Source organism: Camarhynchus parvulus, chromosome 14 (assembly GCF_901933205.1).
Source record: "Camarhynchus parvulus chromosome 14, STF_HiC, whole genome shotgun sequence".
NCBI classification, from domain to species: domain Eukaryota; kingdom Metazoa; phylum Chordata; class Aves; order Passeriformes; family Thraupidae; genus Camarhynchus; species Camarhynchus parvulus.
Window position 1 is genome coordinate 11,989,849 of NC_044584.1, and position 20,212 is coordinate 12,010,060.

Genomic DNA, 20,212 nt, shown 5'->3' on the forward strand with positions numbered 1-20,212 from the left:
ATGTCATCTTGTATTTCTCCAAGTTTAATACAAGACTTATTTTGGAGCATGAAATAATACGTTTTTCTAACTGCAACCATGTTTTACTTTGAGAGAAGGCTCGGAGGTCATTGCACGTTACATTCTGCTGTCATAGCTGTCCTTTCAATTTTTTCAAGCTAGAAAGATGCCAACAGGCAACTTGAAAGAGAGGTGCATAAGAGTTACTCCGTGCATCAGCCCCTGCAAGGTTTTAGCAGGCATCACCCCTCCACCCAAGGGGGCACCTGTGACAAGTTGTTACCTCAGCTGAGCTTACAAGGTTCTGTTAAATTATGATGGCATGCCCTGTCTGCTACTGAGAAGCAACTCATACACACAGGTAAAACACCTCTTCAGAGCTCTTAAAAGTAGAGGAATAAAAGCAAGCCAAGAAAGGAGGGTCAGCCATTTATTTGACAGAGATTTTTAATGCAGCTTTTAAAACAGAGCTATCATCTCCGTGATACAAAGTGCTACCAATCTTATTCCAGGATTTAGAACCTCAGAGGAAACTCTCAACAAGTGCATTGCAACAACAAAAATGGGTAATTTATTTTGAATATTTATTTCTAATCTTTCAGGCAATGCCCAATCATGGCAGGATGCTGCTCATCGCTTTCTCACAACTTTCTCTAGCAGTGTCCTGTCAACAGCTCTGGAATGGAATTGCTCGTTACTACTCTGCAGACTCATCATTCCTCACCTCTTTATCATCTATTTGGCTGATAACTTCAGCAGACCAGCAAGAGCTCATTTTCCTTTGCAGAAACTGAACTGTTTATGCTCCGAACTCCTGATGATACAAACAAACACTGGGGGGAAACCCACAGAAACTGGCAAAAGATGGGCAGGATCCCACTACAACCCCTATAACCAAGGAGACTGCAAATAAATACAAGATATCACACCTTTATGCTGTTAGAAAGGTCACCAGATTATCAACATTTGTTTTAGATAGAGACAGACTATTTCCCTTTCCAAATCTTTACTTTATTGTGCTTTCTCTTCCAGTTATAAAAGAAAAAATTGTGCCAGTTATTTTGTCATGGAGTGAACATGAAACAAAATTTAGTTAGCAGTTTTTGTTATAAATACCACAGAGAAAAGTTTCAAAAAGGAAAAAAATACAAAAGTAGCAGGCAGGCATCACTTCCCAACTAACAGAGTAGAAAAATTTAAGTTCCTTTAAAAAAAACCTGAAGGCTTTACACAGGTTTAACCCGAAATCAAATGTGACAAGAGCTTTTGGATGTGCTGCAAGAGACTAATAGCAACAATTTTGTTAAGAATAAAAAGCTGGTTTGTCACAGCAGCACAACTCTGTGCACAGCCTACATCTCCAAACACCTGAGCTGTGTATGAATACAAATTTCATCTTGTTATTTGCTGAAGTTCTCTTTCCTCAAGATTCACTCTCCACAGATCCTTGTCTTCCTCTAAGCAACAAAACAACGTTCACTGGGAATCTAAAGCTGCTTCATGCAGCATCAAAGTCCTACTTCAATCTTTTATTGCAGTAGCTGGGATGGGCTGACACCCTACTGCCTTTCAGGGAGAGCATTCACCCTTTGATCTCCAGCCTCACATAGCAAGAAATCTCCTCCACCATAGAGATATGCACATATATGTACATAAACATATCCATGTACATATATGTACATATATATTTAAGTAAGGCTGGCTGATTTTTCAATAAATGAGGCATGGGGGAGCATTTATTCTAAGTGCATTTGTTTATACCATATTTGAGACAAGTGTGTCTCATAAGTAGGGAGAAAAATCCATAAATGCTTTGCATTGGGAAAAGAAGCTTAAACATCAGCTCAGGACATTGGTGCATGTGCCACAGTATAAATGTCACAGCACACTGCACTGCCTCAGTGAGGGCAGAGCTTGCTTTGCCTCTTTGGTGATGTGAACCAAAGCTGAACTTGATTTTAAGTAAGAAATGTTAAAGGAAACATTGACCTGAGCTTAGAGAACGAAATGTCAACTTGGTGAAAAGCTCCAGGTGACTTTGACTGCAGTCAGTCACTACCAATCACCACTGAATATTTCAGGTCTTACAGCTTTGCCAGGACTTTATAACTCAAAGGACAAGAAGCCTTAAGGTAAAATCTTAACTCCTTCAAAGTAACAGGTTGGACTTGATCTCAGAGATCTTTTCCAACCTAGTTAATTCTGTGATTGGGAATTTTTCTACCAACTTCAGTGGAGTTGAGAATTCACTACATATTCAATGCTACAAATTAAAGGATATTGGACATTGCCATTTTATTTTAACTCATAAGAGACCTTGAAAAGATAAACTAGAAATATCAAGCACAGCGTCCTTGAGCCCCGCTAACAGAAACATTAGCAGCACGCGAAGCTCCAGCACAGAGATGTGGATGAATCACACACAAATCTATCAAGAACAGTAGTTCACCTTCAGCCTGAGCTCCACTATCTGTCTGCCCTTTGGAATTCCAACACACCACAAGCACAGACATGTCCTGCTAAGGCCAGGACATTACCCTGTGACACTTGCACTAGCTTCCAGTTCCCCTAGAGACTCTAGTCTTCATTTAAGAGAATTCAACATTAGAAAATTCACAGATTTCCTAAGAAATTCCTTCCACATTTAATTGCTTTTACTGTTGATACAGTTTATAGTATTTCAAACACTGTTTGCAACCTTCCCATTACACCACACCATATTATGGCATCATTGCAGGGCACAAACTGCAGTGCTCTTTGAGAAGATGTTGATAACCCCTCATTCACATGATTCAATATCTGAAAGGACTGTGAGCTCATATCAAACATGAAGCATTTGCCAGGGTCCCTTGCTGCACAAATAAAAGTTACATGTCAGAAATACATTTCCAGAGGCATTATGCTAAGCACCAGCTACAAAGACACTCTACAGAGTATGCAAGTGCACAATGTGAATTTCTACAACCACTTTCTTTTGCTATTGATCAAAGTTGGTCTATCTCAGCAAAAAGGTGACACAACTGCTACTCAAATGCTCAGAAATGATAAATTATCTTTGTTCAGAAAAGGGATGGAAGAACAGAAGCACAGACACACATCAGTGAGAATAAAATTGAAATGGAGGTCAGGAAAATCTGATCTTTAGAAAGAAGAAAGGTGCGAGCAAAGAGGAGCACAGATGTGTACATGAAAGCAAATTTCCACGGCATGCTAAGGGAGAATCCAGACAGAGAGTTCATCTCTGCCCCAGTGATGAGCTGTCCTGCAGGTGAATCAGCCACGTGGGCTGAGGGGCGGCTGAAGGTGCTGCCTCCTGCAATCAGCCCTGGGCAGCCACAGGGCAGGGGCAGAACAGGAGCTGAGCTCCCACGGGCACTGCCTGGGCTAACAGCAACTGCAGCTCAGCCTGGTGGGGAATGAACCAGCCAGCTTCCAACAAACAGGCATTTGGGGATAAGCACAGCAACCAGCAAGTCAGGAGGTAGTAGCATAGTAACAAAAATCAGCTGCTCTGAAATAATTTAATCCTACACGAGTTGCTTCAAACTTCTCATGAGCTATGTGACTAAAGTTACCTTCCAGTAGCCAGTGATACCTCTAAAAACCCATGAAATGCATACTCTGAAATCATTATTAAAACAAAAGTCCTCTCAAACACATGTCAAGTAGTTTTTTGTTGTTTTTTTAACACAACAGCAGGTCCTGCAGCAACAGACAGAGCCTAAGTGGTGAGATTGCTCAAGCTTGCCCTAAGGCCTTAACCCACTCCTGGCTCTCCTCTACAAACCCTGACCTTGTCTGTAGGCAAACTGTGAGAGCTGTCTGAGATCAGGGCATCCTGCAGGCACCCTCTGCTCCCAGGGCACATCCACTGCTGTGCCACAGCTCCACTGAAGATCTGAACATTGTTTTTGGCTTCTTCTTCTTCACAGCTACATTGTCAAACCCTGTTCTATAAGCCTAAAGATCTTACTCTCACAAAAAATTATCAAAACAAGGAAAATAATAGCAAAAAAAAAAAAAAAAGCAGGGAGGCAACTTGACCAGAGTAATAGCAAAGAGTCATAACCTGAGTTTACCCAGAATTAAAACAGCTGTGAAGGATTTATCTCCAGTACTGACTTTTGATTCTGGTTTTGCTCAACCATGAGCCACATAACTGCCCCCCAGGATGGCAGGCAAATGTCTGTTCACATGGTCATTCCTCCAAGGATGGGACTTGACCTCAGCACACTGCAGCATCCTCACAGCACTTCCATGCGGCAAGAAATGAGCTTTTGGCTCATTTAAACACATCTGGGTAATTCATTAAGTGCTTAATAAATTGTTAACAAAAAAGGTATTGCTCAGCAAGCCTGTTGAACTTCACAGGAAGTTTCCTTGGGTAGGACTGAATTGTTTGGTCCATAGATTTCTGCACACAGAAGTTGCAGCTGAGCAATGCCTTGAGTCGTGTCTTCTCATGAACTGTATCACCAGCAAGGAAACATCTGTGTTCATTTTGTTTATTCAGCAAGCTTTGGAGCATTAGAGATATTAGAAAAGGTTCTTCTCAAGGACTTACATTCACAGTCAGCAGCTGGAAGGCCAAAGGTTTGGGGGTTTGCTGGTTTTCTTTCCCCCTTCATACACACACTAAAGGAGATTGGTAATATTAAAAGAAATATTAGGCTTGCAAGTGGGTATGTTCAGAAGATGCTCTTATTTATGCTGATACATGCAAACCAAATGACTTGATAAATATCTGGGTTAAATCCTGAAAAATAAAATGCATAGAATTGAAGCAGCATAAGCTGCTTCCTCTACTGGCAAGTGAGCACTGAGCTGTGGGAAATGTTACCTTTCACTGACTTCCTCCAGGCTGAGACAGGTTTGGGGCCACAAATGTGTGCAGCTCACAGAAAAATGACCCTGATTACTGATGTAGCAGAAAGAAGATAAAATGAGCTCCCTCCACCAACTGCTCCAAAACAGAACAGCTGCGGCAAAGTGAGCCAGGCACAACCCCAGCCTGCAGCACTGGTAGCACAATCTAACCATCACTGTCCAGACCTGGACCAGCCATCCCACCCAAAACCAGGGTCTATCAGACAGCTGAAGTAGAAGGGTCTCTTCTCTTGGGGCAGGAGAGGTGCCTACACAACCCACCTGGGCACCTCAAGGGCTGGCAACTGGTTTTTAACTGATAGGTTCAGTTTTGGCTCAAACAAATTCAAGACTCTGAAAGTGAAACAGAGAAAAGAGCTCACCTACTTCTGGGAATCCTGCACAAGGTGATGCCAGGCACATGACTTACACTCAGAAGCTGAAGGCAACAGCCACTTTTTGCACTGGCATTGGAATAAGAATCTGTCACAGCAAAGTACATTGTGCCATCTCCTTAGTCACAGCAAACCCAACAGATATTGTGGCAAAAAAAAAAATCATCTCATGCTTTTCTTCAAATGCACCTTCTCTTCTGCACTCCTCAGTGAGTCACTTCCCAAGCCATGAATGCCCTTCAAACCTCCCAGCTCCTTTGGGTGACTGCTCTATCCAGGACAGCCACCCTGTCACTAAAACAACCCCAAACAACAAACATCACTGCTCAGAGCAGCTTCAGCCCATGTGTTTGCTGCCTGCCAGGCACTGGCACACACCAGCCTGGTCCCTGTGCAGTGGCTCAGTGCTCCTGTTGGACTGGGAAGCAGAGACAGCCAGCCTGTGTTTTCCTCCTCCAGGAGAGGCCACAGAAGCAGCACTTGTAGAGCTGGGACGGGACTCTACATCCACTTGCTGCCACACACACAGAGCACCTTTCTTCTAGGCCCTGAGGCTTCGTTTTATTTTTCATCAAAGTTCAGTTCATACAATCATGGCATCATTTAGGCTGGAAATGACAGTAAGACCACTGAGCCCAGCTGTTAAAAACACCATAAACCAGCCACTGGAGCTGACACACTGAACAAGCTGATCTGAATACAAGACAACAGCATTAGTGTTTGCATAAACATAAACTTCAACATAAACATTTGCAATTTAATCTCACACTGGCAGATGCCTGGGCTGATCATCACTTATGGGTAATTTGTACATCTCCTTAGGTGGGGATCAATACATTTAAATTAAATTCTAACACAGGTAATCCACTTGAATACAAAGCAGGCATTTAAAACCCATTCAGAAACCCCACCCACCCCTTCAAATCTGGCCCAAGGAAGTCCACCAGTCACACACTGAAGCACATGACCTCTAAAAAGAGACCTGAGAGAATCAGAGCTGAAAGCATAATGCAACAGAGATGGATTCAGCACACCTGCCATCAACATAATATTTCCATAATGCAAAACTGAGCACAGTCTTCCTGCATGAGCATTCTTAGTAATTCAGCATGGGATTAAATTATTAACTTTCTATAACTTTGACTGAGACCAAACAAGGCCAGCAGAATATGAAGAGCCCTTAAAAAAATCCTGAATTTTAGGTTTTTGCACTCATAAAACCACTAAAAATGGAGAGTGATTGTTAAATAATTCCACCACTGCCAAGAGAAATATGCAGGAACTCAAGCTGTAACTGCCCAGCACCACCAATCTCTCCTACCACAGGTCATTCCATTCAGAACACAGAACAGAAAAGAGCAGTATAGATTAGTTTTACAGAATCAATATTTATAAAACACACTTAAAGAAGTATTACTATAAAATTTTTTTTCTAGTATCCTGGAACACTTTAGGACAACAGAACCATCTTTATTTGAAGACCCTTTTCACTTTAACAATTTCAATGAAAATACAAAGGCTGTATAAAAAACCCACCCTAACACAGTCATATTCCCAAGACTATTCTTGACTGGTTTTATGTCCACATCTGCACTCCATGCCCTAACAAAGACCCTGTGGCTCTGAAGAACCACAGGTTATTCTCAGTGTGCTGTTTTACTTGAGCTCTTACACATCTGCATCTTCACCCTATAGCAAACAGCTGAGAACACTGAAAAAGATGGAATTTAGCTGACAAGGGTGGCTCAAAAGCAGTCCTGTACAAAAACCTCTCACACATCATCCTTATACAGGACAATGATCAAAAGTAGAACCAACCTTAAACATGAAGATTTTCTAAAAGAATCTGCTACTAAAAGAGCATGAACTTGATGAAATGATGGCTTGACACATCCTAGACTTGTTTAAACTGCATGCTGCAAAGCAAAATCCTTCTAAGCAACATTCAGTCTGGAAAATTCTAGCCTGAGCAACTCTTGCTTACATTTGACCACTATGGAATACAGGTATGCATGCGTGCCTCTGTTTGCATGAGAGCTGCAAAACCGAGTCTCGAACACATTTTACTCTAATAAACAGGAAGGGGAGAAACACAGAAACCACCAAACCACCAACTCTCTACTAAAGAGATGATTGTAACACCTGTGGTATCTCTGCGTTGCTACGAAACTACCATCCAAACCGTAGCAACAGATTTAAACCTTTAAGGATACATTTTGCTCTCTGTAGGCAACATAAAACAGCAAAATGCTGCAGAAGGGTTTATTTTAAGCCAACAGGAAACAGTATTTCAAACTGGACAACACAAGTTGGGAAGAACAGCAATTTACCAATGACAGCAAGGAAGGAAAAAAAAAAAAAACACCAATTTATTCAACAGTGAAACAGTATTTCATAACAGAGTTACTATTTACCAAGTGTGGAATAGAGACCTGAAGCACTTTCCTCACCAGTCACCTTAGTCCTCTTCCTACCAGCACAGTCCCAGCTGAGCTGCTGAAGCCACTGCCACAGCTCCCAGTGACTCCCAGCTGGAGCCACCTCTGCAGCCACAGACAGCAGCCCCAGAAACAGGAGGGAACTGTTCAAGGACGAGGAGGCAGTGAGTACACGAGGCTGTGCTAAAACTAAAAACAATACACAAACACTCAGAAGCAAACAAAATACACAGCACTTCATTCATTGCCTACCAAAGGCTTGAAAGCACTGAAGCTTAGGTGGCAGAATTTAGAGGAAAGCTGGGCTAGTTCTGGTAACTAAACTGGAAACACACCCCTGAGGCTGAATCCAGGAGAGAATGAAATTCAAGGGCTTCCTTTCACTTATCCCTTCCAGGTGACACCACTCCACAGACAGGGAGCATCTGGAGCACAGGGCATGACTGCTGAATACACTCTGCAAAGTCACACTGAAAAAGCAACAAAATGCTCCAGCGGTTGCTGACATGTCCACGTTGTCCAAAAATGGAGATTTTGATGAACCACTTGGCCTGCAAGAGCCTTTTTCCCCCTCCAGTTATTCATGCATAGGTCTTCGATATGAGAATTACTGTAAATTTACATCAGTGCAACTAGAAAGTGAAAATCCCCTGAAGAACTTAAACTACAGAATAAGCTATTGATAAAACGCTGTGGGAGATCATTGTTCAGACTCGTGATAGTGCTAAAATGGACTGATGGTGCTAAAATGGACAAACCCCAAACAACTTTGAATAACTGCATCAAATTTGTCTGAAATCTTTTAAGTTATATATTTGGTTGCCTAATGGCAAACAAACCCTATAACAACTTTCACATAAAATACCTTTAGGTCAAGTTTTGCTGTGTAAAATACATGCTTAAACCCACAGATCCCACAGCACCTGGAGAATTAGAGTCCCAGGCTACACAAACCTACCCAAAATTCCAAATGAACCTGGTTCTTTCTCTGCATCAGCTACCTTTTAAAATGGCTATTTGTTATGAGATTCACTTCTGGAAACATTTCTGTCCTCTGAAAGCACAATAAATGCATTTATATTTATCCAACTTTTAAACTAGCTGTGCTCTCAGAGGTCCCATGGAGCCTTACAGCTGACCCAGCTTTTTGTTCTTCCCCACACAGGAGCTTGTCCTGCAGTACAAGCTGTCCTCCTGCCATTTCATGTCACGTTTCACTGAAGCCCTAACCAGGGGAGCAAGCACCCCTAAACTCACACTCTAGATGCCCACTGCAGCTTCACACAGGGGGACAGGAAAAGGCCAGTGCACATCTTAAACATCCAGGGATGAAAAACATCAACGTCAAAAGAAAGCAAAGAGAAATAAACACCGTATTTTTTAACTGGGGGTTGAGGGTGAGGAGCAGAAATCTCTGTTTACATTGTCTGTGAAGTGAGCAGGTTTGAGACCGTCTTCTCCTAATAAATAGTCATTAATCACTTGCAGTCACTTAGCACAGGAGGTCATGTGGTGGCAGCCTGGGCAGTGTAAATGTTTAATACTGAATTAGATTAGAAAGGCTCAGGACAGTGCCATCACAGCTACAGTGCTACCTGCAAAACCTACCCAACTCCCCTTTGGTTTCAGCATCACTGAGGCCTGACCCAGGCTTTGGGATGGCATGATGTGGTCTTGCTGTGAAGGTGAGACACAGCAAACATCACAGAGCTAACTACAGAAAGCCAGACAGCCGGGAGCTCATTGCACCTTTTTGTCACTGCACTGCTGTAAAACACTGCCACCTGTTTGATCAGATCTCTGCTAATAGGAACATGAGCACAGGGGTGATGAGCTGCCTGCAGGACAGACTGCTTGGGAATCTCCAGCTCTCTCCTGGGGGACCCACCCAGCACACAGGCACTGCCATGTCCTAACCCCAACCCTTAACCCACCCAGCACACAGGCACTGCCATGTCCTAACCCCAACCCACCCAGCACACAGGCACTGCCATGCCCTAACCCTAACCCTTAACCTTAACCCACCCAGCACACAGGCACTGCCATGTCCTAACCCTAACCCTTAACCCACCCAGCACACAGGCACTGCCATGTCCTAACCCTTAACCCACCCAGGACACAGGCACTGCCATGTCCTAACCCTTAACCCACCCAGCACACAGGCACTGCCATCTCCTGCACAGGACATGCAAAAATACAGACACAAACATCCTCATCTGTGTGCACACAGCTGAGGAGCAGCGCTCAGATGGCTTTATAAGAACATTTCATAACCCTCCTCCCCCTGTCCTCTACTCAGCAGCTCAGTCAGAGCCAGCTACAGCTATAATTATTGTCATAATTATTATTTTAATAAGTATCAATGACTTATCAAAATATTGCACTGAAGACTTTCACGTCTTTTGTTGTAAGACTGCCAAAAAGGCAGCTCATTGCTGAGGTGCTGCTCCCTGTACTCTGCTAGCAGGCAGCACCTCCAAGTTTCTATTTCTGCCACTCAGTGACTAAACTCAATTCCAGTGAATGCCAAAACATAAGCAGTTTGAGGCACAGTAGCTGTGCAAAGTATTATTATTCTCGTAGTGCATACACACTAACAGCTTTGTTTACTACATTCACTCCTCCTCTGCTTGTTTCCTTGGTTTTACACACTGTGGGCCAAGTTGCTGAACTTAGGTGCCACAAGGTAGCCACCTGAATTCTTATTTACATATTTAAACTGCTGTCAGGCACCCACAGCAAGTTTTAAGAGCATAAGCAAGCCTGTAAACATCTAAGTCAATACAGTTAGGTGCCAAGATGTATCCCCAGGCAGCCAAATGTGGATCTTTGCAGACAAGATGCTAGTTTTCATGAGATTATTCTTTTCTACAAGGTAGGATTAGCTTGATAATAGATTATTCTTTATTTACATGCCTGTTCAAGATGACTCCAACCCAGATCTCTGGTAACACTCCATTTCCACAGAGAACTCCAGTTTACATTTTCATAATTAGCAGATGGCCATTTATTTATTTAGCTAGAGCTCTAGGTACACAGAGAAAAAAGTTCCTTAAATAACTAATGACAATTAGTAACTTAAATAACTAATGAAAACTAATGGCAGTTGTGGGACTTACCACGGGTGTCAGTTGTCACCCCACTGAGTTCACAGGTAGAACACTTAGGACTCTACTTGCCTCTGTGACATGTAGTGGTGCAATTCTAAAGAACCAAAAAATTCCCCTGGAAATGTCATTTTTCAGGTTTGTTCTGCCTCTCTCAAGTAAGGGTGAACACGCTGGATGTAGTTTCAGGAAGCTTGCTTCACTTTAGTCAATACAGTCACAACCTCACACGCTTTTTCTTTGAAAGAAGACACTTCAACTGAACCATGTGTGCTCCTGAAGCAGTAAGAAGGCAATTATAAAGGACAAAGATAACTAGAAACAGGTTGAGTTTTAAGAACAAAATGAGAAACGCCTCAGAAATTCAGACAGCATGAAATCCACAACTGACCACCACAAAAAGTCAGCAAATAGCATCAGCTTGAAGAAAAATACTCAGATTTCACCAACATAACTGAACCAAAAAGTACATCTGAAGGGCAAGCAAAGGCTGCAGCATGAAGCAGAAATGAGTGTCCATGACTCATTCAACCAAATCCAAGTTAAACTGAAGTTTGCAGTGTCATTCAGCTTTGTAGAATTGTTTTAAATAAGCATCCCACTTACTCTCTAATAATAGAACAGCAACAGTACAGTAGCTTGAAAACAAAATGTGTGGGAAGCATTCACGATCTGACCTCAGAGTCAACCACACACTAGTATGAAATCTTTTTTAGCTAACTTTTTTAATTAACTGGTTTTCATTTATTGGTTTAATTTCATCATAAAAAAAAAGGCAGCAAATTATAGACACGTTATAAATAGCTTGTCCCTTGGAGGAATTCTCTAATCAACTCTAAAAATAAGAAGTCATATGATTTCAGTATCCTGTGCTGACCCTTTCAGTACTCAGCAAGGTTACTCTGTATATATGTTTAGGTAATGCTACATGTTGCTCAGTTTTTATATCCACACAGTGATAAAAGCCTGGTCTCTTCACTTCTAGAGCACACTCACACTCAGTAAAGCACTCAGTCCTGCATTTGTTGTAAAGCTTGGGCATTACTCCATAGGAAGCACAGATCCACAAGGCATGAAAACCATTTTGTGCTTCCAAGTGAAGCCTGGAAATATCCTTTACTTGCCCAAAACTAGCTGGGCAGCCAATTTATAATACTAGCCTCTTGCTGTGTTCTTTCTTGACCCCTCCATGCTAATCAATCCTTGAACTTATCCCACCCCTAGGCTGTATAGTGCCAATCACAGAGCAATTCCGAGCAGGAGCCACTGCAGCAGGGTTTGTGGAAGGCCTGTGCTGGTAATACTGCAAAGTTCCATTTGTGACTCTGGTTAGCTGCTAGCAGCTCTAACTTGCTATTCAGCCTGTAAACTCTGCAAGACAGGGACCTTTCCTCACATGTGTCTGTGAAGCTTCTAGTGCCCAGATGGTGCCATACAAATGAATAATAATTATATTTTCATGTAGACCATTACTGTGCATAATGTAAATTACTTTCACTGATCCAAGAGGAAATAATTTTCTCATTTTGAAATGAAAAGAGAGAGTAAAAATAATGATTACTTGTTTGATGCTCTCATTAGAACAATAATTACATTTGTGGGTCCAGAATCCCCAGCTGGTCTGTACTGACTTTAATGGAGTTATACCAACGCATGGCAGCTGACAAGCTCCTGGTCCTTGCTGGAGACCTCAACTGCTTCACAAGAACAGATCACTTCAAACCCACACTGCCTCCATGAAGGATGGGACATTAATTAAGCAATCAAGCACACTTTGCAGACTGGGAAAGACAAATACCAGATCTGGCATCTGGAGAAATGGATTCCTACACGTGTGGCAGGTACCTGAGCATCACTGCCATGGCCCTGCCTTGCTGGCACAGAGGAGCAGGCTTCTGCACAGATGCACACCTCAAATGAGCTGGATTGCCTTCTGGAGACACTCAATTCTGTTAAGGAGAAGGCCTCAGACCCCACATGTCTGTGAGATTCAACCCAAGCTTAAAAAGGAAACACCCAAACACCCACAAAGGAAACAGCCCTAATCAGCAGCACCAAGTGTGAAAGGGAAGAATAAAGTTGTGACCTACCAGGGCTTGGCTCCTCTGGAGGAAAGAGATAAAAACCACAATTATCAGACCAAAGAGGACTAGTCTGGAGTACCAATAAGTGAAAAACCCAAAACTACCTGTCACCTCAGCTATGTGGCCCTAAACACTTTGCTAAAGATGTCAAGAGGTTACTGATGACAATAAGCAACCAAGACTTCAACTTTCCCTTGTCCCACAGAGCTGCCTCCCATTCAACATGTGCTCTGTAAAATAGCATCAAAGGCCTACCATTACTTAAAAAAAATGAAGGACTGAGGTTCCAAGTCTAAAAATCAGACTCAAACACTTGGAACTGCTAGGCTTGAACTCCAGAACCCACGTGCCCTCTGAGTATGCACACAGGGATGCTCCTGCCTCTGCCCAAATCAGACATCCCATCAGCCTAAGCCAAAAGAAAAAAATATAGGACATTGTATTCCAATTAAAGAGTCACTGCAAAAGCTTCAGTGAAGTGCCAGATCTAATTTTAACACTGTAAAGAAAAATTAGGAAGTATTTGATCAAAATTAATCCTTGAGGTTATATAATTTGACTATTGCTACAAATTAAGATCACTTCATGCCTCCATTGTACTCCTGGCCCTTCAGCAAGCACTAACAAGATGCCATATCACAGATCATGGACTTCTAATGCTGAAAGGAAAAAATATTTTGAAAAATGTTTCTGAATAGAGCCAAAACATGTGGCAGGTAATGAGGCTCTTTTACACCAAAATGTACCCATTTTGCAATAGCTGACAGGAAGCAAATGGGATTTGTACATCCCCTGTACAACAGCTGGTCTTCTCTTGCTAAAAAATTAAAATGCTTCTATTTCAAAGGGAACATCTGCAGAATCCCATCACACATTAAGGAATAAAAAAATAACACAACAGAAAATACACCAGTGGCCTGGAAAAGGCTTCTGATCCATCTCATGTAACACATTCCCACACTCCTGCAGAGAAGATGCTTAACAAGGTAACTGCTGCAGGAGCCCAACAGTCTAATCTGGCTCTAATACTCCCCTTAAATGATGCATACATTACTTCTCTTGCTGCAAAGATTTGTTTGTTTTATTAATGTGTGCCTTGTTAAGTGCTAAGACTTTGCAAAAATGATTATGCACCTTCCAGCTGCAGAGAATTGTCTCCCCCCTCTGCCATTACTAAATGATGAGTTGTCTCCATTGTCCTTCTCAATTGTTATTAAAGCCATATTACAGCATGATTAAGCTCCTGATAATAAGTAAAACTGTATTTAACAGTCAAGTCAGTACTATGGACCGTTCTCTAAGAAATATATCATTTTTGGTCACATAATAGCTTGATGCTATTAATTTTATTCACAATGCAGAGTACCTTAACTCAGCAGTTTCACTGAGCCTGGTGTACTAAAGACTCAGTTTCCAGAGATTGATTCATTCTGGACTGAAGTTTAACACACAAATTATTAGCTCACATTAAGCTTTTATGTGATGCACAAGGTGAATTCTGCACTGGTCTTACTTTGGGGAAGCATTTGGAAAAGGCTGGGGGGAATAATTGATGGACGAACATTAAAGAAAGTGGAATAAAGCAGAGAAAGTGGAGTAAACCCCTCCTGGGTTTTCTTTCCTGTATGATTCCCATGGTGTTTTCCAGCATTAGAGTTGCTGCTGCTTTGCTTCTAGCTACAACAACTGATCCCAGTTTTTATAACCCTTAGCATGGAGCAGAGCAACTCCTGGATGCCTTTCCTAGCTCCTGTAGCCAACAGGGATTACAGAGTTTAGGCACACATTGTAATTACTTTTTGCTTCTTGCACCTTTAACCTGGTGGAGCTCAGCATGAATCACCAGGAGGTGACAAGGAAGGAAAAAGCAAGAAAACACAGGCTTGAGCACATTCAGCTGATCAACCCATGGAGGACCCAGCCTCACCCTCCACACTGCCAGGAGAAGAAGAAACACCACATTTCCCACTACAGATATGAAATGAAGGAGAGGCACTGGTGATCCTCAGGACTGTCACCCCTGGCTTAACTTTTTCTTGGAATTAAAACTGCTCACTGACCCCAAACACACTTTCTTTTCATTCTACAGCTCTCAACATTTTGAGCTATCGATATGTTTGGTTCCTTTGACAGCTTCATGCTGAAAGAAACACACCACTGCTTTAAAAGAACACACAAAATTTCAGACTGAAGAAATGCTTTGATCCCACACCAGCAGGCAAAAGCTGTATTTCACTGAACTGACAGTAACAGTGCCCTGGCATTTCTGCTTCACGGCAAACCAAGCAGCAGTGAAAAGCCAAGGCTAGCAGGAGGCACAAAGGAGCAGCACGTACCCACAGACAGCACCTTCAACTCCCAGTTCCAAGGCAGGGGCCACAGCTGGGCAGCACAAGTGCATCCCTGTGATGCACAACAGCCTGCCAGTGCAACAGCACAGCAGCAGATGCTCTGCTGTCACATCCCTCTCATCCTCAGCAGCCCCAAAGCAGAGATTTGTGTCCCATTTTCCTGCCTTTGGGCTCCCAACACACACCATCCACCAGCCCCTTCCACCATCAGCAGGCTGCACTAAGGAAACCCAAGACTGAGCAGCATGCTTACAGTGTTTTCACAAAAAGCTGTTGCACACTTTTCAAAGATAAAGACCCTTCCATAAAAATCAACCCATTCTCTGAAGGGAGCTTAATTCTTCTGTGCTTTTGACACTTGAGTTGTGCCTCATGAATAAAGCCTGAGCAAGGGGTGCAGCTGCCAGAACAGTTGCAAGTACACACTGAAATCAGTGCTAACCATACAGCTGATACTTTAGAAATATCTATAAGCTGATTTAATTAAATATGGAACAACTGCAGGAAACTGCTTATGACTAATGAAAGCTCCAGGTGTAGCTGGTCAGGGGATCTAGCACAGCGAGTGTTTTCAGTTGCAAAATTGCTCAATTCAAAATTGTTTCTTCCTGCCAAGTTGGCAGTTCCCATTCAATTACATGCAGGTACAGTGGCAAACCTTTCACTACAGTACAATGTTATTTTATCTACCAAATGATAGTGCTTATTGCACATATCTGACAGCACTTAATAAAAATCTAAATATATGTTAAACACCTGGTTTAAAGGATTATGTTTCTTTTCCTGCAGACAAAATCACCAAATCCTCACACTACTTATGTCTAACTCAGTAAAGGAAAATAGGGACCTCCATTTCAGTCTTTTACACAGGAGTGAGATAAATTAAAAACAAGATAAATAAAAGCACTGTAGCCTCATATGGCAACTTTCAGACATAGGTTTGAAAAGCACTGCCTTCTGCCAAGTATCCAAAATCTGGTTTGCATAACTATTTAGTATAAAGGCTCATATAAGTGTAGTTAGCAGGGCAAGTGAAAAAAGTACAAAAACCATGATCAAGTACTACATTACAGATGAACATTTAGCAGCCTTTCAAAAATATACTCCTCAAAATGCTTTAAAATTCACCATTCTACTCACAGACCAAAGACATATTGAAATTAATACTATTTTTGGTTAAAATGCAAGACTGAGAATTCTTTGAAAAATCCTTGGAGGGCCCCTCAGATGCGCTTAACCCAAGACATGCGGATATAATGGAACCACTGTATTCACACCAGTCAGCTTCTCCAACTGTTGCAAACCAATTTGACATACACAAACTATGGGAAACTCAGATTGAGAAGGATACTAACTTGGCTTGGATATTACATAAATTACATTCTAATGTGCAAACAACACAACAGGAAAAAAATCTTCCTTTGCACAGATGATACACAATTCCATTTCTCAGAGATTTTCCTCGTGAACTGAGTCGGAAATCAAGACTGGTAACATAGGCAAGGCTGGTAACTTCACCTACCAATTTAACACAGGTGCCAAGTTTTTAAGGCAGAAGGCTGCACAAAGACAATTTCCCTGTCACTTTTCCGCCAAGCACACATTGCAGCCAATAGATGGATACTTAAGTGAGAGGTTTTGTGTTCTGACAAAGTAACTTTAAGGATGGCGGCCCCTTCCCGGTGTGCAGGCTAAGCAAAACCACAAGTACCATAAAGTCATCTTGAAGAAGCCTTGCCAAATCACCTCTAGACAAAGTGTTGTTAAGTGCCCTGCCACTTGCTCTGAGCATTTCTTTATTTTTTTAATATCAAAGTCAGGCATTGTGGCACAGCCCAGTGCGATCCATACCAGTCATTTAGATAATGAGGAGAAAATAGGTGCACTCAGCATGTGTTTTAAAGCATGTTTTCCATTCAGAACCCCAGTGCTCCATCTTTAGGTCTTTGATCAAAACTGTATGCAAAAGGCATGATTCATAACTGCCAGCATCAAAACACATTCAGTGTCTGCGTGTGGCCAGCACGGAAACAATGAGCTCTCGACCCGAACCCAGCACCCATTCCAGCACATCCAGAGCAAAACTGGACACTGTGCCAGGACATTTGTAGGACAACTGCTTAGAGAACATGCTCCAACACAGCCCTGAGCCCACAGAAGGGGATCATTTCCTAGAAAGTCTGGGGAGCTGGGAAGCGGGGCTGAAGCTCCAGGTGCAGCCTGCCCTCTCCCGGCCCCCTGCCTGCCCAGGTAACAGCGTCTGCCAACCTGGATAACCCACAGTGCAGAGATCAGGAAGGAAAAGCTGGACAAGACTGAGAGATGAAAGCATAAAAGACTTGATGGATTGATGGACAGGAAAAGAGGCAGAGGGCAAGGCGATAGAGGAAAAATAGTGGAGCTTAAATAGCTACATTTATGAACACAGCAAATACCAAGATAAGATTATGTGTAGAAACAAAACTGAATTCAGTAAACTAGAATTTTAATTTTCACATCTAGAAAGCAGAGCAGGATCTGCACTCAGTGGATGGGTACGTACTACAAGTTGTCCCAAACGTCAGTGATGGAGTACTCGTGTGCTGGGAGCTCAGCTCTTTGCAGCCTTTTCAGGCCAAACCACTCACTGTAATTTACAAGGGTAAATCACCTCTGAGCCCCAAGTTCCTGCTTTCTCCCTCAAGGATGTAAACAAAAATACAAAAATTGACAAAACTAAGCACGCACTTCCAGAGGTATCACGTACTTAATGTAAACCTATTGCTGAAAGAATAAAATGAAAATCAAAGGAAGCTTCTCCTGAGTTGGAGAATACTGGTACTGGTATTACATCTCTGAGGTCTGCAAGAACACTGTTAATTTGCTTTTTCACATGCCTAATAGAAAATTCAAAAATAGAAAATTCAAAAATAGAAAACTCAACTGGCAATAGAGCCAGATTTGCAACCCCTTCTGGTTTCAGGCCTGAGTAATTTGAATGAAAACCAGAGAGTTTGCGAAAGAATGAGATAAAAGACAAGGTCCTCATCCTGTGTGGGCATAGTTTCAGTATCCCTGAGTTGTCAGCGGTTAATAAAATGATTGCATTACATTTCACTGCCCGTGACCTCCCGGGCCTGTTAGAGCTGTGCAATAAAGAATAGCCCCTGTGCGCTTTACCGGGTGGAAAAAGCAAAGTAGCACTAAAACAAACCCCCAGGACGGTGTGGGGCAAGCGGCTCTCCCGCCAACTTCGGGGATGCTGGGATGCCCGCGGCAGGCAGCGCGGGCAATGGGACGAGAGACGCCTCTCTCGGGGAAGGGAGAGGATCCCACGGATGCATTTTCTGCCTCTGCCCCGCGGCCCCCCGGGCGCTCCCGCCGGACCGGGGCAGCACCGGCCCCGCACCGCGGCACCTGCGGGAGGCGCCCACGCGGGAACGGGAACGCGAGCCCCGGGGCGGCTTCCCCAAGTTGCCCGCGCCGCAGTCCCGGCAGAAGCGCCGCCAGACGCCGTGAGACACCGCCGCTCCCGCTCCCCGCCTACCAGCGCCTTGCCGTGCGGGGCGGCGGGTCCGCGCCGCTGCGGCTGCCCCCGCTGCTCTCCGCCGCGGTCTCGCTTCTCGCGGCCGCCGCGCTGCTCCTCGCCGGCGTCGAGGGAGGAGAAATTCCAGACGAGGAGGGTCTGCAGGAGCAGCACGGTGAGCGCCGCCACCAGCGCCGAGCGGGAGCGCCGCGCCAGCCGCCGGGCGCACGGAGCCGCCACCATCTTCGCTGCTGCTGCCGCCGCCGCGCTCCCGAGAGCCGCCGCATCCGCCGCGGCACCGAGTTTTCAGCCGGGCAGAGCCAGACGTCAGCAGGAGGAGGGCGGAGGTGGGGAAGGAGGGAGGGGGGAAGGAGGAGGAGGTGTTCGCGGCGCGTGGGGATGGGGGAAGCCGGCGGGGAGCCCTGGCGGCGCGGCAGCCCGCGGCCGGGCCGGCCCGGGGCCAGGGGTGGGGTTGGCGGAGGAAGAGGAAGGAGGAGGAGGAGGGTGGGCTGGAGGCGGAGGAGGAGCGGCGCGGGGGCTCGGCGGGCCCCGGCGCTGCGTGAGGGGAAGGGGCCGGGGCGGGGCGGTGGCGGCTCCCGGCGGGCGGGAGGGAGCGAGGGGGCGGCCGGCGGCGGGCGGGCGGTGACTGCCATCTTCTGAGGGAGCGCGGCCTCACCGCGCCGGGCCGCGGCACCTGGCGGGCGGCAGCCCCCGCCTGCGGACCGCTCACCGGCAAAAAGGGCCCAAATTTCCCCAGACTGATGTTGTTTTTTTTTTTTTTTTTTTCCTGAATCCAAAAGGTCCCTGGCATCATCTCACCTCAGCGGACTGAGAGCGAGAGCAAGGTGCAACACCTCCGCAGCCCGGTGAGGTCTGCAAGGACCAGGCTCAAGGCAGCTGTAACTGAACGCCCAGTGTCTCAAAAAGTGAACATAACGGACGAGTTCAGCTGCCTTTTTTTCCCGTACTGATACTGGCTTTCTAATCTGAGAGATCTCATTATCTGATGATAGGACTGAAGTAGGGAGTTCTTTTTAATCTGCCTGCACAGTGCTTCGTTTTCTAAGCCTAATTCCACTTTACAAACCAAATCCAAAGGTAAAAAATATTGTCTCCTGGTAAGAACAGTTGCCAGGTAGGATTTGCACAGACCAGCGGGATTTTGTTTCCATTGGAAGTGCTTTAGTTTCTGATCTGAAGAAAATGAAACAAGTAATAAGATTCAGAAGCATCCTTTATTAATGGGATTTTCCTAATGATCCAGTGAGGCTACAAATAAAATTTTACAGGAGGTATCTTTCGTTGCAACATTTCACAAGCAGATGAAGCACATGTCAGTTTCAAGGAGTGCCACTCTCTGAGTATCGCTGGCTGCAAGGCATCTCTAAAACAGGGAGGTCAAAATACATCATTAGTAACTTCCAGGAAAGTCAGCCCAGAAAGGCTCCTCCTGTGTGACAGCAGAG

General features: G+C 44.2%; 1 protein-coding gene across 4 annotated transcripts in view; it reads right to left on the reverse strand.

The window, feature by feature from the left end:
- The window catches only part of XYLT1 (xylosyltransferase 1), a 177,466-nt gene extending 158,268 nt beyond the window's left edge, over positions 1-19,198 (reverse strand). For all 4 annotated transcript variants that reach the window (XM_030957983.1, XM_030957982.1, XM_030957981.1 and 1 more), the window contains exon 1: positions 18,768-19,198. In XM_030957983.1, the coding sequence (XP_030813843.1) occupies positions 18,768-18,989 (222 nt within the window). In that variant the 5' untranslated portion in view covers positions 18,990-19,198. The remainder of the gene's footprint in view (positions 1-18,767) is intronic.
- Positions 19,199-20,212: the final 1,014 nt, after the last annotated feature.